This window comes from Prunus avium, chromosome 8 (assembly GCF_965620075.1).
Source record: "Prunus avium chromosome 8, drPruAviu1.hap1.1, whole genome shotgun sequence".
Lineage (NCBI taxonomy): Eukaryota > Viridiplantae > Streptophyta > Magnoliopsida > Rosales > Rosaceae > Prunus > Prunus avium.
In genome coordinates this window covers 3,114,897-3,141,578 of record NC_142291.1, presented here as the reverse complement: position 1 = coordinate 3,141,578, position 26,682 = coordinate 3,114,897, and the positions used below count along the sequence as shown (strand labels likewise).

At 37.2% G+C, this 26,682-nt stretch overlaps 3 protein-coding genes across 3 annotated transcripts; all 3 read left to right on the top strand.

Moving 5' to 3' along the window:
- The first annotated feature begins 3,484 nt into the window (after positions 1-3,484).
- LOC110752726 (germin-like protein subfamily 1 member 18) lies at positions 3,485-4,496 on the top strand. The gene is made up of 2 exons (XM_021953445.2): positions 3,485-3,682; positions 3,919-4,496. The coding sequence occupies exons 1-2, from the start codon at positions 3,556-3,558 to the stop codon at positions 4,470-4,472; spliced, it is 681 nt and encodes a 226-aa protein (XP_021809137.2). The 5' UTR covers positions 3,485-3,555; the 3' UTR covers positions 4,473-4,496.
- A 3,162-nt stretch (positions 4,497-7,658) lies between these two features.
- Positions 7,659-8,870, top strand: LOC110752724 (germin-like protein subfamily 1 member 13). The gene is made up of 2 exons (XM_021953443.2): positions 7,659-7,846; positions 8,180-8,870. The coding sequence occupies exons 1-2, from the start codon at positions 7,720-7,722 to the stop codon at positions 8,731-8,733; spliced, it is 681 nt and encodes a 226-aa protein (XP_021809135.1). The 5' UTR covers positions 7,659-7,719; the 3' UTR covers positions 8,734-8,870.
- A 5,639-nt stretch (positions 8,871-14,509) lies between these two features.
- Positions 14,510-15,678, top strand: LOC110752725 (germin-like protein subfamily 1 member 11). The gene is made up of 2 exons (XM_021953444.2): positions 14,510-14,716; positions 14,954-15,678. Exons 1-2 carry the CDS (start codon positions 14,590-14,592, stop codon positions 15,508-15,510), a joined length of 684 nt encoding a protein of 227 aa, XP_021809136.2. The 5' UTR covers positions 14,510-14,589; the 3' UTR covers positions 15,511-15,678.
- Positions 15,679-26,682: the final 11,004 nt, after the last annotated feature.

Sequence of the window (26,682 nt, the reverse complement as noted above, 5' to 3'; positions counted from 1 at the left end):
GAGATAACATATATAGTATGACTAATGGGTTATCTACTGTAGACGTCCCTGAACTTGGCCCCCAGTTGCAATTGGGTTCGTGAACTTTTTTTCGTGCCCATTACATCCTTTAACTGTACAAACAATTGCAATTAGGTCCTGCCATCCAACTCTATCAATTTGTCCATCAAAATGAGGGGTAAAAGCGTCCTTTTGAGTCTGAACTTCTCATCACCATGTTTATGCGCATTTCACTATGTAATTGTCGACAGCGAGTCAAGCTAGGAGGTGGAGGAGGGCTCGGTAACTCGGAAGGGGAAGTAGGCGAGTCGCTGTTAACTGAGTCAACCTGGTGGGGGCAGAGCGAGTCGGACCAGATCTGGATGAGGCGGTGCAAGGTGCAATTGGGGATGAAGTCTTTGGTGTGGAGGACCAGATCTGGATGTTGGTGCGATCGTAGGTGACGCTAGTGCAGAGGCTCATAGGGGATAAATTGGAGAAATTATTGATCCAGTGAGGCTCCAAACGACGTCGGTCCAAAACCCTGAGATCGCACCGGAAGAAACTAGGCACCGCGATGTACAGGTCGTCCCTCACCATCTTCTCTGTGTCTGTGAATTCGGGTGGAGGGAGAGAATGGAAAAGGGGGGGGGAGAGAGAGAGAGATAAATCGAAGAAAGAATGGAGAAGACAAAGAGGTGCAGTGCGTTTAAAGAAGACAAACTCGATTGGAGAAGACAACAGCTCATACAGAAAGATCCCAAAAGTCCACCAATCAACAACACTGCCATGCCCTTCACCTTTGATAATTTATGGTGCCAAATACTCATGGGTCCCAACAAACGACATCGAGCGAGCATTGGTTGGCTCAGCCATAAGTTCTAGTAATGGTCTGGTAATGGTCATACAGAACTCAGGAGAGTCTTTAGACTCGAAAGGACGCTTTTACCCCTCATTTTGACAGACAAATTGACAGAGTTAGATGGCAGGACCTAATTGCAATTGTTTGTACAGTTAAAGGATGTAATTGGCACGAAAAAAAGTTTACGGGCCCAATTGCAACTAGGGGCCAAGTTCGTCTACAGTAGATAACCCTATGACTAATCATCAAATCAAGAACATCACACTAGAAATGTTCCCCCAGAAACCCACCACTTGGAAGAACTGGGAGTCGTCACTCCGACCAGGCAATCCACTAAGTGAAGAAGATTCTTATAAAAAAAAGTAATCACAAGCTCAAGCAATCCTTGGTCTATTTAGGAAATGAGCACTACCTCCATGTACAACCTTCTTCTCTAAACTTAGTTGAGCTAGTAACTTGTCCTTCATGGAAATAGCAGCTAGTACTCCATCAGCTTCTTCACCCCATGGCATCGCAACTCAGCTCCAAATTGTAACCGATGAATGAGCTATTGATTTTGAAATGAAATAGTCAATTTATTCAAGAAATCATTCTCTTGAAGAGATTAACTAAGGATCTGATCTAGTTAGAATGATATGATGTAACCTATAGAATCTAGATGCAAATTTCAACCCACCAAATCAGATTTCGAAAATCTCATTTTGGAAAAATTGTAGACCTTGCACAATGAGAGAAAAGCAGAGAAGATGAAGCTCTCAATTTCTCTCTATGCAAAGGTAGCGGCTCCTCAACGCCCTTCAATATTCAAAGCAGATTTCAAATATATTTTGAAAATCTCATTTTTAAAAATGGAGACTTCCCTCAGAGAAGAAGATGAAGAACAAAACCAAGACTCTCAAAAAATTCTCTCTGTAAAAGGTGACGGCTACAAGCCAAGACTCTCTTTTGACCCAAAATAAGTCAACCCTAAATTTCCCCCTGTTGGCAGCCAATCATTTCCTTCATTATAAGACAAAAAATTCAATAGAAAGAAAAACCTATAGGGTTGTAACACGTGAGTCTCACGTGAGAATTTAAATGAGCTAGCAGTAACGGATGACTAAAATAGGCAATGCATATTTTACCTTTGGACTTGATTAGCATTGAGCCTTGCTTGTCGATAGCAGCTCACACCACACTAGTCTAACGTAGACGAATTAAACTTGAGCCTGGTGATTTACAGTAGCAAATACAATGTTCTCCAAGAGGAAGCCAAAAATCAAAAAAAGCAAAAGCTAACCTAACACTTATAATTTGATTCAACGGTTAAGGAATAAAGCTCATCTAAGGGCCTTAGATTTGGGCTCAAATCACAAACAGAAAGCCCAAAACTACCACCAACTAACTCGAAAAACACCTAGCTCACGGAAAATCCACCATGAGCTGCCGGAGCAAGGCCAGTTTCAAACTAGCTCTAGATGGTGAAAAAGAAGAGGAAAAAAAGTCATGCACTAAACTTTCTAGGTGCAGGTGGAAATGACAGGCGCAATTGTCACCATCATTTTCTTTGGTAGACTGAATCCATATAACATAAATATTGAACGTTTCCATTGGTTAAATACCACCTAATTTTTTTAAAATATAATTATATCCTTTAACTACTCTTTCTTTCTGGTACAACTCCTAGTACGTAGCCGTTGTCATCATGATTATATAACATATTCTTCCTCACCTCACCTTGTATTAAACAACCCTAATAGATCTTTACAAAAGGCATTTTATTTTATTGAAACACCAATGTGTCAAAGATCTTGAAAATTCTATCACAACTGATATTTGTTTTATTTTCAATAGTAATAACATATATATAGAAAATTTGCCTTGTTCAATGGTTAATCGGACTTAGTTGATATATTTAGAGCCCATTTGATAACCATTTTAAGTTTATAGTTTTTAGCTTTCATTTTTTGTGCTTAAGTATAGAAGAACAAGAGGGAGAATGAAATTGAGAATGAGAGTGGAGATGGGATTTAGAAGGAAGATGAAAGAGGAGGAGAGGACGGAGGAGTAACAAAAGTGAAAACAAAATTAAAAAACTGAAATTTATTTGAAATTGTGTTCACTTTCAAGTTTTTGTTTTCACTTTTATTACGTACTCCTCCCTCACATCCTCCCCTCTCATCCTCTCTCCTAATCCCACACTCACTCTTATTCTCACTTTCATTTTTCTCTATACTCTAGCACAAAAAATGAAAATTAAACACTAAAATTGAAATGGTTATCAAACGGACCCCTAGTGTTTATTTTTTGCTTTCTTTATCAAGATTTAGTTATTGAACTATGCATGCTTTTAATAGAATTCTAATACGATTCATATCCTTCTTGTTATTTACATTCACCTTGTGTCAAAGAAAGACAATAAGCCTATGCATATGCATCAGGACGGAAGAAAAAAAACAGATATCAAATTAAAAAATTCAAGCTATATGGATCAGGACGGAAGAAACTAATATCAAATTTTGGTCAATATATACCCACTAGTCTTGACTTGCTTCTAAATGTAATATTTAAGTCTTTACCTGCTTCGATAAGGAAAATTATATCCAAAAGTAGAAGACTAGTTCATTCTCTCCAATCTATAAATAGACCTATATGCCATGAAGGATTTTCATCCCACCCTCAGACCAACTCTCTACACACAAAAAACAGTAACACAAAGTTTTAAGGCAACTGCGATGAAAGGTGATCATTTTCTCATAAGCACTCTTGCCATTTTGGCATTTGCAACGTTCCTTGCCTCCGCCTATGACCCCAGTCCTCTTCAGGACTTCTGTGTAGCACTTAAGGACATCAAAGATGGTGGTATACATTTATATCCTCATATATTATATTTTTCCCTACTATTATTTCCACATTAATTATTTTCGTAAGGCATTAAGAATATATGAAAGACTGTTTTTCTATTAAATATATATATATATATATATATATATATATATGCCTTTGGTCCAAATACATATATTGTACATGTCAATGCACTTGCTGTCAACTTACTAATACTAAAATTTTATTACTTTTTTTCTGTTTGGTGCAAACAGTGTTTGTGAATGGGAAATTCTGCAAGGACCCAAAGCTTGTCATTGCAAATGATTTCTTCTTTTCTGGGCTTCAAAATCCAAGAAACACAAAAAATCCGGTTGGTTCAAATGTGACAGCTGTGAACGTGGACAACCTAGCAGGATTGAACACTCTCGGCATATCCTTGGCTCGCATAGACTTTGCACCAAATGGCCTAAACCCTCCTCACACTCACCCTCGCGGCACCGAAATCCTTGTGGTCCTGGAAGGAACACTCTATGTTGGTTTCGTCACATCCAATGGTGATGGCAATCGCCTATTCACCAAAGTGTTGTACAAGGGAGATGTGTTTGTGTTCCCAATTGGCCTCATTCACTTTCAACTCAATGTGGGACATGTCGATGCTGTGGCCTTTGCTGGGCTTAGCAGCCAGAACCCAGGAGTGATCACCATAGCCAATGCAGTGTTTGGCTCCAAGCCTCCCATCAATCCTGATGTTCTAACCAAGGCCTTCCAAGTGGATAATAAGGTGGTTGACTATCTCCAGAAACAGTTCTGGTACGACAACAATTAGAAAGAAAAAAAAAACGATAATTATGTGGAATGCAGAGAAGGCTTTACAAATGGTTGTTTTTCACTACTTACAAAAATTATTATGATCTAATATTAATTGAATAAAAATGGTTGTTTATGGATGCCTTATCCTGCGAATTTTGATATAAATGCTGTGTGCTCTATCTTTTAATCTCGTACTTGTACTTTGGACAATTGACTTGAAGACCAATTGATAACATCTGCATTCCACAAAGATATCATTACAACCTAGCAATACTTAAATTGAGGACCCTTGGTAAGTTGGCCTAGGCTATAGAGAATCAGGTGGAGGCTGAATTTTCAACAACTCTATAGTCAAATATCAATGGGTGCTCTTGAACTTTACTCGAATGAATCGATAGATACAAATATTTGAACGAAACATTCTGTAGCCAGTTAGGGCATGTTTGGTATCTTATCCAAGTAAGAAACTCAAAAACTATGATTTTTCTTAAAAACAAGGAGTTCTCTAATCCATTTTTTAAGATTCAAAAAAGTTGTTTAGTATGCAACTTGAAAACTGTTTTAAAATCTTTAAAATTTGAAAACTTGTTTGGTTGAATTCTTGAAAACAATTTTTTTTTTCATATTTTTTTTTTGTAATTAAGATATTTTGATAAACATTATTATAAATATTTTAAACATACTATTTTAACATCCATATTTTAATACCATACAAATATGATCAACAAGCTCAATTAGCATACTTATTGAAGAATAACAACAATAAATGAAGTAAGCCATTGAGCCACACTCTTCTCCGTGGATCCGACATCTTCAAGAACATCTTTCTCCAATCGATATTCAACACTACCACACTATTTGGTAAATAAAATTTGTTGAACAAATTTATTGTACCTAATTGTACTCGAGAAAAAAAGTAAGGACGAAGAGAAGACTTTGAGGAAAAGCAGGTCCCATAATTACATCCACCAACTAATTAACCACAAATGGGAGGATAGTGAGAAGCAGCCGCTGCTTCTAAAAACGAAGAGCAGGACCAGTTTCAAACGAAGAGCTAGAAGGTGAAAAATGGTAAAGAAGAGAGAAAGTCATCATGCACTCAACTTTCTACGGTGCAGGTGGAGGTGGAGGTGGAAGGTCACCATCAATGTTAATGAGAGATTGAACTCTTTGGTAGTATGAATCCATATGACATTAACTAGTAATTAACGAATCTAAATTTAGTTGGTAGAATGAATTTTAGTTGATATATTTAGTTTATTGTGGTTCTCTTTTTGCTAACCTACTTGAGATTTAGTTGCTAACCTAATTGAGATTTAGTTACTGACAAATAAGATTGCTCTGCCATATTGCAACCCTAATTATGTTCAAGATTGCTCTGCCATCTGCAGCTATTATTTCCCAAACGACGTACTATTACTGTTGTGATTCTACTTGATTGCTGCTAATACAATCAATTCGAGTTGACAACTCCTTAGCTCAAATCGACCCTACTTTTTTATTTGCTTTTTACTTAATTTTTTTCCACAATTTTTTACTACATTGGTTGATATGTACTGTGGAATTCACACCACCAATCAGAGTGCATCAAACTTAGTTAACCCTTTCTCAAGGGTGGACGTGGTCTTGAAGTTGTATTTATGTATGTCTCTATCGCACTTGGAGTGGCCAAGTACGGTGGTGGCCAAGTACGGTCATTTTTCTGATGTGGGACTCAAGAGAGGTTGATGACGTGGAACCATTCTATTGGGTGATCGGTGACAGACTGACGTGTGTCCTTTCCTTTTTTAGGGAACAACAGACGTGGGATATGACGTAGGAGCACTCGGGCCTCTGGGGAGAGTCGCTTGGGTTAGTGCGATGGGAAAAACATTACAATCCGTCTTTCCACCAGCTAAATCCTAAAACACCATAGCTCACAGAAAATCCACCATGAGCAGCAGACCAAGACCAGTTTCAAACTAGCTCTAGAAGGTGAAAATGAAGAGGAAGAAAAGTCATGCACTAAACTTTCTACGGTGCAGGTGGAAATGATAGGAGCAATTGGGGAACTGTCATATTTTATATTTAGGGTAGAATGAATCCATATAACATAAAAATTGAACGTTTCCGTTGATTAAATACCAACTAAATTTTTTAAATATAATTATCTCCTATAACTACTCTCTTTCTGGTACAACTCCTAATACGTGGTCTTTGTCATCATGATTATATAAACATATTCTTCCTCACCTCACCTTGTATTAAACAACCCTAATAGACCTTTACAAAAGGCATTTTATTTTATTGAAACAACAAACAATGGGCTGAGTCAAAGATCTTGAAAATTCTATCACAACTTATATTTGTTTATTTTTAATAGCAATAACATATATATATAGAAAATTTGCCTTGTTCAATGGTTGATCGGCCTTAGTTCATATATTTAGGGTCCGTTTGATAACCATTTCAATTTTAGTTTTTAGCTTTCATTTTTTGTGCTAAAGTATAGAGGAACAAGAGGGAGAATGGAAGTGAGAATGAGAGTAGAGATGGGATTAAGAGGGAAGATGAGAGGGGAGGATGGGAGGGAGGAGTAACAAAAGTGAAAACAAAATTAAAAAACTGAAATCTATTTGAAATTGTTTTCACTTTCAAGTTTTTGTTTTCACTTTTGTTACTTATATCCCTCCCATCCTCCCCTCTCATCCTCTCTCTCAATCTCACACTTGCTCCCATTCTCACTTTCATTTTCCTCTATACTCTAACACGAAAAATGAAAACTAAACACTAAAATTGAAATGGTTATCAAACGGGCCCTCAATGTTTATTTGTTGCTAACTTTATTGAGATTTAGTTACTGAACTATGCATGCTTTTAATAGAATTCTCTAATTCGATTCATATCCTTCTTGTTATTTACATTCACCTTGTGTCGAAGAAAGACATTAAGCCTATGCATATGCATCATGACGGAAGAAAAAAAAGAGATGCAATCAATGTGAAGTAAAAAATTCAAGCTATATGGATCAGGACAGAAGAAATAAATATCAAATTTTGGTCTATATACCAACTAGTCTTGACTTGCTTCTAAATATAATATTTAAGTCTTTACCTGCTTCGATAAGGAAAATTATATCCAAAAGTAGAAGACTAGTTCATTCTCTCCAATCTATAAATAGACTTATATGCCATGAAGGATTTTCATCCCACCCTCAGGCCAACTCTCTACACACAAAAAACAGTAACACAAAGTTTTAAGGCAACCTAGCAGAGCCAACTGCGATGAAAGGTTATCATTTTCTCATAAGCACTCTTGCCATTTTGGCATTTGCAACGTTCCTTGCCTCCGCCTATGACCCCAGTCCTCTTCAGGACTTCTGTGTAGCACTTAAGGACATCAAAGATGGTGGTATACATTTATATCCTGCTATATTATATTTTTCCCTATTATTATTTCCATATTAAGAATATATGAAAGACTGTTTTTCTGTTATATGCATGGCATTTTCACGTATGTAATTTTACATGCACAGACAAATATACATTGTTTCTTATGCATATATGAAGTACTAGTTTATACCAAAAATTTATTGGGTCCACTTACGGGGATTTTACATCTGTTAGAGAGGAAATAATTATATATGGTCCAAATACGTATATTGTACATGTTAATGCACTTGCTGTCAACTTACTATAATACTAAAATTTTATTACTTTTTATTTTTATTTTTGGTGCAAACAGTGTTTGTGAACGGGAAATTCTGCAAGGACCCAAAGCTTGCCAATGCAAATGATTTCTTCTTTTCTGGGCTTCAAAATCCAAGAAATACACAAAATCCGGTTGGTTCAAATGTGACAGCCGTGAATGTGGACAACCTAGCAGGACTGAACACTCTCGGCATATCCTTGGCCCGCTTAGACTTTGCACCAAATGGCCTAAACCCTCCTCACACTCACCCTCGTGCCACGGAAATCCTTGTGGTCTTGGAAGGAACACTCTACGTTGGTTTCGTCACATCCAACGGTGATGGCAATCGCCTATTCACCAAAGTGTTGAACAAGGGAGATGTGTTTGTGTTCCCAATTGGCCTCATTCATTTTCAACTCAATGTGGCACATGTCAACGCTGTAGCCTTTGCTGGGCTTAGCAGCCAGAACCCAGGAGTGATCACCATAGCCAATGCAGTGTTTGGCTCCAAGCCACCCATCAATCCTGATGTTCTAACCAAGGCCTTCCAAGTTGACAACAAGGTGGTTGACTATCTCCAGAAACAGTTCTGGTACGACAACAATTAGAAGAAGAAAAAAACAATAATTATATGTGGAAAAAGCAGAAAAGGCCTTACAAATGGTTGTTTTTCACTACTTACAAAAATCATTATGATATAATATTAATAGAATAAATGGTTGTTTATGGATGCCTTATCCTGTGAATTTTGATATAAATTCAATATTATAGTGTGTAGTGCTGTGTCCTCTATCTTTTAATCTCGTACTTGGTAGTTTGGACAATTGACTTGAAAAATGACAAATCGATAACATCTGCATTCCACAAAGATATCATTACAACTTAACAATACTTAAATTGAGGGCCCTTGCCTTTTCAACATTGGTAAGTTGGCCTAGGCTATAGAGGATCAGGTGTGAGGCTGAATTTTCAACAACTCTCTAGTCAAATATCGTGGGTCCTCATGAAGTTTACTTTGAATCAAACGATAGATACAAATATTTGAACGCAACATCTTGTAACTAGTTAGGGCCTGTTTGGTATCCTATCCAAATAGGAAACTCAAAAATTGTGATTTTTATGAAATTATTTAAATTTGTCACGATTGTATCTCTTCCCAAACTTGTCAAACAACTTCTTTTCTATCGCAACCCACTCATTCTTATCCAAAGTATTGGTTTGCAAGCCTCTTTTTGCCTCTTCATATAATAGATGAATAAAATGGTCTTTAATAGGCTTTGGCCAATTAGCTTTATCATCAAGCTCATTTTCAAGGTCCTAATATCTATTCAATTCATCAATCAAATATGATGGTTATCCTAATATCATGTTTTCTCAAGCACATCTTGAATTTGAGGAGAGTACTGATACAAGTCAAACTAGTCGAACCACAGATCCTTCCTCCAATGCATGACTCGTATATACATTCAAGTCTAACAAAATTTTCCTTTTTCTAGCCTTCCATTTGATTGATTGGAAGAATCCTCTTGCAGCTCTTCATAATCATCAGATGAGTCTTATATATCATTGTGAGTTACAAGGCCAGAACTAATCCTCCTAAAAATCCTATGACATCAACAATCTTCCTAGACATTTAACAATTACCAAAACCGTTTAATCACGCCCAAAATCATGTTTGCATCGGATTTGTTTACACTTATCCATATACTTAACCCCAACTTAAGTCGTTTAGCTTTGAATAAATTAAAAAAAGAAAACTAAAGCAAAAATTTCAAGCAAAAATTAAAACTTAGCAACGACCATTCACCTACCGGCCCAACTTAACCTATTAGGGTTTGTTTCGTAAGAGAAAGAAAACATATATGAATAAAAGTAGTTAGAAGGTACTAGAAAATGTTTATGTGGTATTTCTTTTGTTGTTGGGCTCTAGCCCCAATTCTACCAAAAAAAAAAAAAAACGTTTCTATAATTTTTATTTTATGTGCATACTACATATTTTCTCTCAGCTTCCTCCCACGTCTATCAATTTATATTTTTCTTGGTCTATCTTCTTTCAATAATAAAAATTTAAACAAAAAAAGGAAAAAAATAAAGAAGTTACCAAACGAGTTCGTTACTTACATTAAAGGTATGCGACTTTATGTTATCGCTCACATTAAAGTTTGAGGGCAATGCCACCCCATTGGCGTTGGCAACCTTCCTCCCTTCCCCCTCCCTTTTCTCCTCATATCCTCTCTCATCTCCTCCCCTCTCCTTTCCTCTTTATTATACTTTGTTATCATATTTTGTGGTGTGAAAGCAGTCGACATAAAACGTTGTTGTCACCTTAATAGTCGTTGTCTTTTGACCCAAGTACACCAGGATTGGCTCCAATTGCCAGCCTTCAACATGGGTTTGGAGTTGCAATGACGAGTTGTGTTGGGTTTGGATTTAGCCGGTATGACGATATGGCTCTCTTCGGGTTAACTGGAAGGATGTGATGTAAGATCCCACATCGACCAACGGAGAGGGGTTGATGTGCCTTATATGTGTTGGAAAAATGGCTCACATTAAGGTTGCAAGTGAAGGAGGAGGCGACCGGTAGCAAGGGAAAAGCGACCGGTCGTTTTGAAGCAGATTCGAGGTCTGAAGGAGAAGTTGGAAATCGCGATCGGTCGCAAGGTGCAAGCGACCGGTCACTTTTAGGCAGAGTGTAAACCACCGATCGCTAGTGACGGGCGACCGGTCGCCAGCTTGCTGTTCTGATTTTTTCCATGCGTTTTTCAAGAGGTCTTCACATGTGTTGGTTCCCTACCTAATCCCTGGGGCCTCTAAGGTGTTTTATGGGTTCTAGGAAGTCTAGCAAGGTGCTAGAAAAGCTGGAACACCATTGAATGATGTTGGTTGACTTGCTTCAAGGAGTACCTACCCTATAGCTCTAAATAGGGTGGCTGAAGGTGCAGCCACTAATGACTAGCCTTTGTTCTGCCCAAGTTGTGGTCCAAGTCTGGAAACCAAGGGGAGAACGTAGGAGAAAAGGATGGAGCCTTCTTCTAGGTCCAAAGGCTTGTGTATTAAAGGGAAGAGGAAGCAAGACAGCAAAAGTGTGGTTAATCTCAAGGGGTGGTCAAGTAGCTGGGAGCTAGTGTGTCCACAAGAGGTTAAATTCACCAAGGGAGGAAGAGAGAGAGGGCAATCAGTTCAAGATAGGAGCTGAGTTGGGTCTTGAGAGTCTAGACACCAAGGAGGGAAACACCAAGTGTGAGAGAGTGTTCACAAGTGCATCAAAGTGTTGAGCAAGGGGTGAGAGAGAAAAGAGAGCTTGGGAGATAATAGAGTTCTAAGGGGGTTTCTGAGTAAACCAAAGTTGTAACTTATTCTTTCATTAGTGAATTTCTCAAGGGGATCACTAAGAGGATGTAGGCAATTGCTGAACCTCTAAAATACTTGTGTCACTTTGTGCTTGGTTGGTTTCTCAAGTGTGTGTGTGTGATTCATACATCATTGTGTGTGTCACAAAGTCCATCAACAACAAGATCATTAGGGGAGTGAGTGAAAGTCTTTGTCCATTTTCACAACAATATGTACATGCCCACCTCCATTTAGCATGAGGCTTTTTGGGAGCTCACTAACTTCTGAGTCATAGGAACTCCGAAGTTAAGCGAGTTGAGGCTAGAGTAATCCCAAAATGGGTGACCCATTGGGAAGTTGCTCATGAGCTCCTAGAAACAAAACCGTGAGGGCGGAGAGGGGGGCCCAAAGCGGACAATATCGTGCTACGGCGGAGCCGATCCAGGGATGTGACAATTTGGTATCAGAGCCACTCTGGCGTGTGGTGCGAGTGTGCCGATGAGGACGTCGGGCCCCTAAGGGTGGTGGATTGTAAGATCTCACATTGATCAACGGAGAGGGGGTGATGTGCCTCATATGTACATGCCCGCCTCCATCTAGCACGAGGCCTTTTGGGAGCTCACTGGCTTTGGAGTCATAGGAACTCTGAAGTTAAGCGAGTTGGGGCTAGAGCAATCTCAGGATGGGTGACCCACTGAGAAGTTACTCGTGAGCTCCTAGAAAAAAAATCGTGAGGGCAAAGAGGGGGGGCCCAAAGCGGACAACATCGTGATACGGCGAAGCCAATCCCGGAATGTGACATGTGAGTTGGCCTAAGCTATAGAGAATCAGGTGGAGGTTGAATTGTCAACAACTCTTTAGTCAAATATCAGGGTTCTCTTGAACTTTACTTGAATCAAACGATACATAAAAATATTTGAACGCAACATCTTGTAGCTAGTTAGTTTCTTTATTTGTATTTGGTCATTAGAGGTTTAAAGAATTCATCAATTAAATATGATCATTCTCTTAAAATCATACTATCATACTACATGTCGTTGTGTTCAGTAATTTGTATTATAAACATTTATTTTGAATATGATTGTCAAAGATGATATATGATGTAGAATAGATGGCGGAAGCAATTGAACAGGACTCGGAGAGACGCTCGCGCAAGAGTAAATTAAGCAAACTGCAAATTTGGGCTCCAATATCAGAATCGGGCCCATGACCTGTCAATTCGAAGAGAACGGCGTCACGAGTAAAACTCATTGATATACAATGAGTTATGGGATTTTTTGGGCATTCGAGATCGTTTAGCAGGCCGAAATCTAGTTTTAAAATTTTTACAATTTTTGGAAACTTTGTTATTTTCCTATTTTAATTCCTTATTTATTCCTAGGGTTTCTAGGAGTATTTAAATAGATTTTACCCGTGGCTAGGGTTATATTTTGTTATTCTACTTTATCAAATAAACCTTGAGATTTACTCATATCTTCTTAGTGGATTACAGAATTACATATTTTAGGATAAGATTTTAGTTGACGTCCAAATCATGACTATGAGAGATCGGAGGCCTTTTTTTCTTTTCCATAAAGAGAAGGCAGGTCATTTTTGACCAATATGACATGACAGGTTGATCTATAATAGTACTTTGCTTCTTCTTTTTGATAAGTGGTTAATTACTTTTGTTATTACATGTCTATTGTCGGTTTCAAAAGTTAAGTTCGCAAGTAGACACGAAAAATAAAAAAGTTTGCAACTGACTTAAAATCCATTGTGCACAAAATTCACTCATTTGCATCAACTGGAAAGATTCCATCCGACAAAACCCCCAAAAAAAAAAACCAAGTTCGATTCAACAAGATAAACTTAATACTTCCAAAAAACAAGTTTTATTTAACAAGATAAACTTAATACTTTCAAAATGTGTAGCCTTTTACAAAGTTCATAATGATAATAGTTATTACCATTTAATCTAAATCTAATTCGAAACTGAAATCATTTGTTGCATGCAAAAGACCACTCAAAAGAGTAATAATTTTTATTCGGACAAAAAGGAATCTCTTTATGAAATAAGATTCACAGGTTAATTTATTAACACTTGGTACGTCAAGTACTTTTTTGGGATACAATATGAAATTTTTCTCACACTGTTACGTTATATTACAAATTCTCATGTTATACTACGGTGCACCATCTCAAATTTTGAGTTATTGAAGTTATGAGTACAAGGTTTTTGAGACTCATTTTTACGTGTTTTTCGCAAGATGGTGCAGCCCGATTTACGGCCATCATTGAGCTTGCCCTAAGAATTTATGCTTAATTGCTTAAGAATGGAAATGACCAAATCAAACATGTCATATATGTATCATATATCTACCACTCTATTTGGTAAATAAATTTTGGTGAACAAATTTAATGTATCTAATTGTACTCGAGAAAAAAAGTAAGAACGAAGAGAAGACTTTAAGTAGGAAAAGCAAGTCCCATAATTACATCCACAAGCTAATTAACCACAAATGGGAGGATAGTGAGGAGCATCCGCTGCTTCTAAAAATGAAGAGCAAGTCCAGTTTCAAAATAGCTAGAAGGTGAGATATGAAAAAGAAGAGAAAGTCATCATATGCACACAACTTTCTACGGTGCAGGTGGAGGTGGAAAGTCTCTATCAATGTTAATGACAGAATGAACTCTTTGGTAGAATGAATCCGTATGAAATTAACTACAAGTCGTTAACTAATCTTAAATTGGTTGGTAGAATGAATTTTATTCTCCATCGGAAAATGAAGTAGGAGTAATTTTTGTATGTTCATCCAATACAGACGGGACGTGTGAAAATATTCTTAATATTGTTATCTCCTTTAACTACTCTTTGTAGAAGTCCTAATACCTGATCTTTATCACCATGATTTTTCTTTTTATTTCTTCTAGGGCTAGACAAATAAGGCTATGCGTCATGCATTTAATTCCATACCAGTAGAAGCAAAAAAATATATTATAATTCAGACTTTACCTACTTCTGCAACACCAGTTCATTTTTGTCCAATCTATAAATAGACTTCATATCCCATGAAGGATTTTCATTCCACCCTCAAACCAACTCTCTGTACACAACAAGTGTGAGGCAACCTAGCTAAGCTAAGCCAACTGCGATGGAAGGTGTTCATTTTCTTATAAACACTCTTGCCATATTGGCATTTGCAACCTTCCTTGTCTCTGCCTCTGACCCTAGCCCTCTTCAGGACTTCTGTGTAGCACTTAATGACACCAAATCTGCTGGTATACAATATATTATGTACTATGTTATATTTTTCCCTACTCTTTATTTTCACAGTAATTATTTTTGTAAGGAATTAGGAATATTATGAAGATATTGGTTTTCTGTTAACTATATATACGCTTGGCTAAATGTGGTCCAAATATAATCATACATATATTGTTCACGTTAATGTATGCTGTCAACTTACTAATACTAAAAGTTTGATTGCTTTTTTTCCTTTTGTTTTGCACAACCAGTGTTTGTGAATGGGAAATTCTGCAAGGACCCAAAGCTTGCCAATGCAGATGATTTCTTCTTTTCTGGGCTCCAAATTGCAAGAAGCACACAAAATCCACTTGGTTCAACAGTGACAGCAGTGAATGTGGACCAAATAGCAGGACTGAACACTCTTGGTATATCCCTGGCTCGCATAGACTTTGCACGAAATGGCCTAAACCCTCCTCATACTCACCCTCGTGCCACCGAAATCCTTTTAGTCTTGGAAGGAACACTCTATGTTGGTTTCGTCACATCGAATGCCGATAATAATCGCCTATTCACTAAAGTGTTGAACAAGGGAGATGTGTTTGTGTTCCCAATTGGCCTCATTCACTTCCAACTCAATGTGGGAGAAGGTAACGCTGTAGCCCAAGCTGCCCTCAGCAGTCAGAACCCAGGAGTGATCACCATTGCAAATGCAGTTTTTGGTTCCGACCCTCCCATCAATCCTGAGGTTCTAGCCCAGGCCTTCCAAGTGGACAACAAGGCGGTTGAGTATCTCCAGAAACAATTCTGGTACGACAACAATAATTAGAAGAAAAAAAATTAATTAATTGTATGTGGAAAGCAGAAAAATTAAGGCCCAGGAAGAAACGGTTGATGCGCTTGGTTTGGATGTATTAAGTTGGCCAATATGTTTTTCACTACCTACAAATTACTATGTATTATCTGAAATTAATTGAATAAGATGGTCGTTTATATACATGCATACCTCATCCTCAGTTGATTTTGATAGAAACATATTATTATAGTGTGTAGAGGCTGAATGTTTTCAACAACTCTTCAGTCAAAAATCACGATCCATATATAAGTGAAAGCTTTACACTCAGAAACTTCAGAGTAATTGTTGCTGTAATTCCGTACTTATATTTATTACTATTTCTTGCTTCCATTGAGTCTTCATAAACTCTGTTACCTATTGTTTTCTGCATATTTTCTTAACTACTATAAGTACAATGAAGAAATTTTGGATAATTGAAATTTCGGTGACCAAATTTAAATTTGAGCCTAACCCGATTGATAAAAAAAAAATATTATCCATAAAGTTTTGGAATTATGATAATTTTTTGGTGAATTTTGAAAACTAGATTTTGGTTTTTAGTTTTTAGTTTTTAAATTTCTTTAAGAACTTCTTCTGTAACTAATTTTAGACTAATGCATTAGACTAAAATTGTTTATCTTATTAGAGGCAATAGAATAAAATTCTTTAGGGCTTGTTTGATAACCATTTCATTTTTAGTTTTCAATTGCTTATCTTATTTTCTCTCTCTTGTTTTTTTAAGTGATAGGAAATTTTCGAGCTTTTCCGTAGGATTTTTCAAAATTTTCAATTAAGTCATATCAAATTCAACATGAAACTAGTCATTATGTGTAGACTAAGCTTGAACCCTTAATATATTTCAGAATTTTCAGAATCTTGAAATACATTCCAATTCCAATCCTTTTTTTTTTTTCAGAATTTTTGAATTTCGGAACTTTCGAATCCCTAGTTCTATCCGATTCTAATATGAAAATTTCCAATTTTGGCGAGTATGCTACTAAAATCCATCCCCAAAATGCTACTAAACAAACCCTAGAGAATTGGGGATGAGATAAAACCTTGCAAAAACAAGGAGCAGACAAAACCCAACAAAAAGTTGGGAGGGAAAATTCTGAAATATGTAGGTTTCGAAAATTTCAAAAAAATCTGAAAATTTTGAGTTTTACAAATTGAAATGGATGTTGAAATTCCAAAATTCTTTGGAACGAAATTGGAAAAGAATTTTCATTCCAAATTCTTTTGGAATGGAATTGGAATCCCCTTTTTCGATCCGATTCATCCAAAAATCAACCATAGGTAAATCTCTATATTTTGGAGGTGGAGTTGGATTTTGTTGGATCTACAATCAATTGGAATCCTCTGCCGGTTTCAAAAGTTAAGTTCGCACGTAGACACGAAAGAGAAAAAACTTTGAAACGTACTTAAAATCCCTTTTGCATGCAAAATTCACTCATGTGAATCAACTGGAAAGATTCCATCCGACAAAACCCAAAAAAAAAAGTTTGATTCAACAAGATAAACTTAATACTTTCAAAAAACAAAATGTTAATTACATTGTTTTCAAATTAAAAAAGTGTAGCCTTTTACAAAGTTCATAATGATACTAATTATTACCATTTAATCAAAATCTAATATTTTTTTATTGGGACAGTCTTTATAAAAATTTTACTAAAGATTGACATGTTAATTTATTAATACTTGGTATACGTCAAGTACTTTTTAGGGATACAGTATGAAATTCTTTTCCCACTATCACGTCATATTACAAATTCTCATGTTATATACAGTGCACGGTGCACCATCTCAAATTTTGAGTTATTCAAAACAACTCAAAACAAAGTGTCATTATTAGAACAATGTTTTGGAGAGGTAGCCCCCAGGTGGTGTAGCCCTTCATTGATTCATTGTGTTGCCCAAAGAATTTATGCTTCATTGCTAAAGAATGGAAATGACCAAATCAAACATGTCATTTATGTGGCATATATGAATAAATTCAACACTACCACGCTATTTGGTAAATAAAATTTGGTGAACAAATTTAATGTACCTAATTGTACTCGAGAAAAAAAGTAAGGACGAAGAGAAGACTTTGAGGAAAAGCAGGTCCCATAACTACATCCACTAACTAATTAACCACAAATGGGAGGATAGTGAGAAGCAGCCGCTGCTTCTAAAAACGAAGAGCAAGACCAGTTTCAAACGAAGAGCTAGAAGGTGAAAAATGATAAAGAAGAGAGAAAGTCATCATGCACTCAACTTTCTACGGTGCAGGTAGAGGTGGAGGTGGAGGTGGAAAGTCACCATCAATGTTAATGAGAGATTGAACTCTTCGGTAGTATGAATCCATATGACATTAACTAGTCGTTAACGAATCTAGATTTAGTTGGTAGAATGAATTTTAGTTGATATATTTAGTTTGTGGTTCTCTTTTTGCTAACCTAATTGAGATTTAGTTACTCAACTATTATACATGCTTTTAATAGAATTTTAATACAACTTGTTAGTATGAACATTGTATTGTCATTTCCTAGACTCTAGCATAGGTTGCAAATTAGGTTGTGAGGAATTGTTACTGGACGTTTTGGCACAACTCATTCAATCCCATACTTCCGAGGCACGACTTGACAAATATGAGAAACTTGATTTCAGGTAAATCATGACATAATCATGCATTCACAATAGGATTTTCGGCTGAAGTTCTTTTCAATGTCATTGTGATTTAAGTTGAATTATTAGCATTTGGTGTAGTGACGTGCATCATGTGTATCTCCTAATTATCTTGTTTTAGGAGAGAATTGTTTATTTATAAAAGTGGCTGTTTGGTGTCTTCCTAAGAGTCCATATTGAATTAGAAGTTATATTCTCATTGGGTCAGAACTTATATTCATATTGGACAGCTTTTGAATAGCTGTTGGGTTGGACGTCTTATGCAGAGATTCCTTTTGCATCATGTTTAGGTGTTTTAGGTTGAATAGGATTTAGAGTTGTTGTTGCATGGAAATTGTGGCAACATGGTTTTCTCACGAGGGTGAGAAACCCACTTTGAATAAAAGGACGGCTAACTAGTTTCATAACTCACTTTTCAAGGCAATCATATTTTGAGTATATTGAATCTTTGAGGAAAAAGGCAATCATATTTTGAGTATATTGAATCTTTGAGGAAAAGTCTGTCGTGATTATTTTCTTTGGTAATTCATCAAGTGCTCCTTTGTTGCTTGGTGACTTATCGAATTTATTCATCATTCATATTGCATACATATGCATGTTGGTGACTCATATGGTTGAGGACACCAAGACTGTTGTGGCGTTTATCCTCCGGTGAGCTTGAAGCAATCGTGACCAGTATTGCGTTCAACATAAGGAGTGTCGAACATCATCCTGTGACAGAAGTTGAGTTACGAAGAAGTCGGTAAACATTATCTAGAATGTGTCTAGGATAAGTGTGTGAGTACTTCTTGTAATCATCATTCTATAGTGGATTTGTGTTGGACTGAGGAGTCCCATGGATTTTCCCCAGAGGTGGGGTTTTACCACGTAAAATAATTCTCTGCGTGTTCTTTTATTTTATGCCCAGCACGTTTCAGGATTGATAAGCCATATCAATCCTGCTACCGAAGTTTATTTTTATTTATTTGATTATAATCTTAAATTGGCCTATTAACCTCCTCTAGGCATATATAGACATCCTACAGGTATTTTCACAACTCATATCCTTCCTGTTATTTACATCCACCTTAGCGCCAAGCTATGCATAATGCATTTAATTCCTTCTTTTTTTTTTGGTTGAATGCATTTAATTCCTTACAGTGAGGATTTTATCAAAGTAGCTCGAATTTTGCTCCAAGCTATTTTAGGCGTCAAGGAGTTGGATTCCTAAGCAAGATGAAAAGAAGAGAGGAGGCTCTCTTCCACACAATTTATCTCAACATATTTCAAACTGATTACAATTGATCCCTAAACAAATTTCATACATATGTGTTGAAGATTGCTCTGCCATCTGCTGCTATTATTTCCCAAACGACGTACTATTCCCATTGTGATTCTACTTGATTGCTGCTAATACAATCAATTTGAGTTGACAACTCCTTAGCTCGAATCGACCCTTCTTGTTGATTTGCTTTTTACTTAATTTTTTCCTCAATTTAGTCAAGTCCTGTTTTTACTACATTTGAGATGCGTGGTTTTCACACAACCAATCAAAGTGCATCAAACTCAGTTAACCCTTCCTCAAGGATGGACGTGGTCTTGAAGTTGTGCTTCTGTATGTCTCTATCGCACTTTGAGTGGCCAAGTGTAAGACCCTTAGCAAGTGGCATAGGCCATGGCATGATTTTGATATTTTGCACCATGCCAAGGCAAGCCAAAGGTGCAACGGAGGTGCACACTGAAAGCAAGACAATGTCAGAAGAAGTGAGTTTTAGACTGAGAGTAGGTAGCAAGACTTGGTATCAGCGCAGCGCAGGAAGGAGTGCAGTGTAGGGGCGCCCAGCGCGCGCGCACAACATGTTGACAGGACGTGCGCTGGGACGTGGCAGGATGCTAGAGACATGTTGTAGAGGGATTCTGACGTGGCTGAACGATTTTGAGCAGTTTCAAAGGAGTTTGAAAGTGGCTGAGAGTGCTGTAGCTTAAAATTCAGGATATGGATAAGTGTTGGAGCAAGTGGGGGCGGTTACATGATAATGGCTGCATGTACCAATAGTGCCCTCAAGGCATAATGGGCTGAAAGGTGGAGTCAAGAGTGGGCTGGACAGGTTTTGTGATAGAAATGAATGTCTAGGTGGCAGATCTAGAGGCTGCCAACGTTTCCTTAGTAGATAGGGGTGTCATCTACATGTTTTATGCTTATAAATACCTTGTGAAGGTTGAGAACTTTGCGCGTATATTGTGTGTGAGAGTTTTCCTGTGTAGGCAAGTCTTGCTTAGGTGTGTTGGAATTCACTTGTGTCAATGCGTGAAATCTGAAGTCTTACGAGTTGGAGGTGCGATAAGGCTGATTTAGGAGGAGTCTAAGTGCCAACCAAGGGTTGAAAAATTAAAGGCATTTTCCACCCATGTTACACCAAGTACGGTGGTGGGTAACTCCAATCTCCTTAAAATGGAAACGAGAATGGGTCACTAAAGAGGTGGTGGTAGGTTCACCGACTACCCTCCGATGCCTAAGTCAGTCAGTCATTCTCAAAGAAGGCTAAAAGTATTGTACTTAAGTATGGTAAAGTTCATATTACCCTTTCTAGGTGGAAAGTACTCCTTTTTATACAGGTGAGATGAGACCGCTCAATTGTCTTTTACCGATCTGAGACTCAAGAGACTGATGACATGGAATCATTCTATTGGGTGATCGATGACAGACTGATGTGTGTCTTTCCTTTTTGGGGGGAACAACAAACGTCAGCAGGATATGATATAGGCCCGTTCGTGCCTCTTGGGAGAGTCGAGTGGGTTAGTGTGATTAGTAAATTAGTTATTGACCTAAGGGTATTTGGTTATTTAATTCTTTTTGAGTCTTTAAGCTTTTAAATATTGCCCCTTTTCTGAAAAATTCATGGATCTGCTAGTGTCTGCAAGTTGTGCTGCGCAAGATTCATTTCGTGAACCAAACAGGGCCTAATAGCTCATGTGTATTGTATATTATTCGGTTGAGTTACTAGTTCCAACCAATCAAATTCAATCGAACTAAATTATCCATGAACACTACAAATTTCCTTATCCAAACCATTACAAATTTCACATGGGGTTTATAGCTCAAGTAGTTAAGAGCATTCTTTCATGGCGACTCCTTACTTGATCCCTTTGCCTATCGGAGTATATATGATTGGTGGCTTCTAATATCTCACCCTTCTTGGCCTAACATCGCCTATGTCATCAATCATGTATGTCAATTCATGCATGCTTCTCGCACCACTCATCTTCAAAGTGTCCAACGGATTTTTCGTAACATCTAGGGGACTCTTGAGCATGGTGTTCTGTTTCATCGGACCTTTGATTTATCACTATTTGGCTTTTCAGACTCTGGTTGGGCAAGTTCTATTAATGACAGTCAAGGTGTTCTACACACTTGTTATGTTCCTTTTACTCATCAGTTGGCCAATGTTGGAGAACAATCAGAATATAACCAAATAACAAAATAAAAACAATACGAAATGTATTCTATATATATATAATCAAATCAATACAGCAATAGAATGAATTACAAAATACTGAATTGGATAGATGATAGAGTTTGTAGAGTTGCAGTGTCCTTTAGATAGTATTTCTCCTCTACCCTTGTGCTTGTAGTTTGATAGGAGTCTGTCCACCAGGACTAAGCTATCACAAATCAAAGCCTAAGCACTGTGGCTTTGATTTCTAGCGAACTTTGATATGCTTTCTCTCAGTAAGTATTTATGTGAGAATGATAATGCAATTCCAAATTCTATATCTTCTAGTTTGGACGAATTGTCAATATATAGAGGTCTAATACCTCTTCATCCAACAGTTATAATAACTGTTTAAACATATTTGAATTTCATATAATGATTTTATCTAAAAATGAATTTCTAATTAATAAAAAGAAATATTAATTAAATCAACAGAGCCCCAAAGGCCCAAGGCCCATCTTTTGACAATTAAATATAGAGATTTTCTATTTAAACCCCGCACTTCTCTTTGTTCACCCCAATACTTAAATCATTAAGTTGTAAGTTTTATTATTATGTAAAAAGACAAAAAAGATCATCCAACTTAATGCTTAACTCTATTACATCTATACACACACCCCACCACTCTTCATTTTAAGTTTTAGAAAAATACAAATTCCTCTACATCCTATTGCTAGATTACTCCTCTTTAAAGACGTAAAACGTTGAGGAGCCTACCTCTTTAAAAATCTTTATTTGGTCTAAGATCTCTTTCCATTGACAGTAAACCATATACTGTAATAGTTAGCGAGTTTGTCTGTCTTGCGTCAAGCACAAGGACCTTCATCTTCTTCTCAAAAAAATAGGGGCCTTCTTCATCTTTAACCCCCACTATTCAGTTTCGATATATGCTTTTTTCTATAGTTTGTAGCAGGAAGATAGTGGGTTTTAAATAGAAAAACTCTTTTATTGTTGTGAAACTAGGGAATTTGTAGGGAGAAATAAGAGGAAGAAAGAGACAGTATAATTTGCTCAAATCAACTTGTGTTTCATTCATATTTGGTGCCACTATTTATAGGGGTAGAGAGACCTAAATCACCTACCACCCATAATTGATAGGTTACAAATATATAATGATGGATATTATTGTGGGCATCCATAACCTATAAACCCATAACGTATGGATTTACAACACTCCCCCTTGGATGTCCACCATACAATGACATCATGTTGGACGTGATAAATGTTGCCTCGTTAAAAACCTTGTCAGGAAAAACCACATGGGATAAAAACCTAATCGAAGGAAAAAAGAGTACATTGCTCATACATCCAATGTAGTAAAACTGAGGAGTTTCCGCGATTGATGTCTCCCCCTGATCTTCAACAATCTGATTGCTTGTAAAGTCGTCGCATTCCTATACCATATACCAACTTCTGAAATATAGACTTCGGAAGAGCTTTGGTGAAGAGGTCTGCCAGGTTATCTTGGGAACGAATTTGTTTGACTTCAATCTCTTGATTCTTCTGAAGCTCATATGGGTAGAAGAACTTTGGTGGTATATGTTTGGTTATGTCACCCTTGATAAACCCTTCTTTAATTTGAGCTATACAAGCAGCATTGTCTTCATACATGATTGTCGGAGCTTTTGTTGTTGAAGAAAGATCACATGTTTTCCGAATATGATGAACTAGGGATCTTAACCAAACACATTCTCTACTGGCCTCAGGGAGCGCAAGAATTTCTACATGATCAGAAGAGGTAGCAACCAAAGTTTGTTTTGTAGATCGCCATGAGATTGCTGTATTCCCACAAGTAAACACTTAACCAGTTTGGGAGCGACCCTTATGTGGATCGGAGAGATACCCAGAATCCGCGTATCCAACAAGATTTGGACCGTTGGAAGGTTCGTAAGAATAAAACAGGCCCATATCAGTTGTTCCATGAAGGTAGCGCAAGATATGCTTTATACCATTCCAGTGTCTACGTGTTGGAGCCAAGCTATACCTGGCTAATAAATTTACTGAAAATGCAATATCTGGCCTATTACATTGGGCTAAATATAATAAAGCACCTATTGCACTAAGATATGGAACTTCTGGACCAAGTATAATTTCATCATCCTCTTTAGGACGGAATGGATCTTTATTTGTGTCTAATGGATGACCTACCATTGGAGTGCTCAACGGGTGGGCATTATCCATATAAAATCGCTTCAAGATTTTTTCAATGTAAGCTGATTGATGGACAAGAATACCATTGGGATGATGCTCGATCTGCAAGCCCAGACAATATTTAGTTTTTCCAAGGTCTTTCATCTCAAATTCACCCTTTAAATATTCAGCAGTTTTACTGATCTCTTGAGGAGTTCCAATTAAGTTCATGTCGTCGACATACACTACTACGATTGCAAATCCAGAATTTGATTTCTTTATAAAAACACAAGGGCATATGGGATCATTGATGTAGCCTTCCTTAATCAAATATTCACTAAGACGGTTATACCACATTCGTCCGGATTATTTCAATCCATATAGTGAACGTCTCAACTTAATGGAATACATGTTCCGTGATTTAGTGTTTGATTCTGCCAACTTGAGTCCTTCTGGGACTTTCATATAAATATTAGCATCTAACTCCCCATACAAGTATGCAGTAACAACGTCCATAAGACGCATGTCAAGTTTTTCTGAAACTGCAAGACTTATTAAATAACGGAACGTAATTGCATCCATAACAAGAGAATATGTTTCTTCATAATTAGTCCCAAGCCTTTGAGAAAAATCTTGCGCAACGAGTCGTGCCTTATACCTTGCAATCTCATTTTTCTCATTACGCTTTCTTGTGAACACCCATTTATATCCCACAGGTTTTACACCTTGTGGTGTTTGAACCACATGTCCAAATACGCCACGTTTTTCCAAGGAATTTAACTCAACTTGGATTGCGTCTTTCCACTTTGGCCAATCAGGCCTTCCTTTACATTCATCAACAGATCGTGGTTCAATATCTTCATGACCTTTTATAATCTCAGCAGCTACTGCGAAAGAGAAAATATCATCAGTGGCTTGTGTCTTTTCAATGACACTTTCATTCTCCGGATGAATTGTAGATTCAAGGTGAATCTCTTTCCCAATAATATCTTCATTAGCGTTTTCATTGGGATTGGGATATGCTTTCGATTTTCGCTTTCTAGGAGCTGAGTCCTTGGAACCAATGGGTCTACCTCGCTTCAGGCATGCAGTAGATGATTCATTTGCTGTAACATTGGTTAATCCAATTGGGATATCAATCCTTGCTGGTGTATTTGCTGCAGGTATATGTGATTTTGTCACTTTTCCTGTATCAGTGAATGCATTTGGCATTTGATTAGCAATTTGCTGAAGGTGAACAATTTTTCGTACTTCATTTTCACTCTGAGTTGTACGAGGGTCAAGATGAGACATAATGGATATGTTCCAACCCAATTCTCGCCGTTCTTCAAGAACGGTCTTTTCTCCCCCTAACGACGGGAAGAATGTCTCATCATAGTGACAGTCCGCAAAACGTGCTGTAAAAGTATCTCCTGTCATAGGTTCAAGATAACGAATGATAGTTGGTGAATCAAAACCAATGTAAATTCCCAATCGACGTTGAGGACCCATTTTAGTGCATTGTGGGGGTGCAATTGGCACATAAACTGCACAACCAAAGACCCTTAAATGTGATATATTGGGTTGTCTCCCAAAGGCAAGTTGTAAAGGGGAAAATTGGTGGTGGGTAACAGGCCTTAAGCGGACTAAGGATGCTCCATGTAAAATTGCATGTCCCCAAGCAGAAATTAGCAACTTTGTCTTCAATAGCAAAGTGCGAGCAATAAGCTGGAGACGCTTAATAAAAGATTCAGCTAATCCATTTTGAGTATGGACATGGGGAACTGGGTGCTCAACATCAATCCCAAGTGACATGCAATAGGCATCAAAAGTTTGGGAGGTAAACTCACCAACATTATCAAGTCGAATTGACTTTATTGGATAATCAGGGAATTATGCTCATAATTTAATTATCTGAGCAAGGAGCCTAGCAAAAGCAACATTACGAGTTGACAATAGGCAAATGTGTGACTATCTTGTAGATGCATCGATTAAAACCATAAAATAATGAAATGGTCCACAAGATGGGTGAATTGGCCCACAAATATCCCCTTGAATTCTCTGTAAGAAAGATGGACATTCAAAGTCAAGTTTTGACGGAGAAGGTCTAATGATCAATTTCCCTTGAGAGCAAGCTTTGCAAGACTGGTCAATGGACAAAGTGCTATGGTAAGGTTTTAAAGGATGTCCATTTGAATTTGAAACAATCCTACGCATCATTGTGGATCCAGGATGCCCAAGACGATCATGCCAAAGCATAAAGGTCGTTGGGTTAATGAAATTCTGATTCATGATAGCATGGACTTCAACTGCTTTGATGGTTGTACAATACAACCTAGAAGAGAAAGCAGGAAGTGTTTCCAATATACGCCTCTGGCTGTTGATATTAGTGGTAATGCAAAGATACTCCACATTATTATCATTTCTAGTTTCAATATGGTACCCGTTCATTCGAATGTCTTTAAAGCTGAGTAAATTTCTTTTCGATCTCAAAGAGTACAAAGCATTATCAATGGAGAATTAGTCCCATTGGGTAAAAAAAATTGAGCTCTTCCAGAACCGTCAATTAGGTTTGCAGAACCTAGTATGGTAGTTACCTTTGCTTTTGATAAATGTAAATTGTGAAAATATTTTTTAGCTCGAAGAATTGTGTGCGTAGTTGCACTATCCGCAAGACAAATATCTTCGTCATTTCTCCCAAGACGAGAGGATCCATGATTGTTTTCCATGCCTTCAAATTTATAAATATATATATATATATATTAAAATGTTGTTCGAAGAAAAAAAAAAAAAAAAAAGGAAAAAAAAATGTTATTCAAATGAAGTCTTTTATTCGATTTTATTCAATTAAAAAAGATCCAAACTAACATGTGAAAGGGAAAAAAAAACATGAATTAAACTCAGCTCAAAAGCGCTC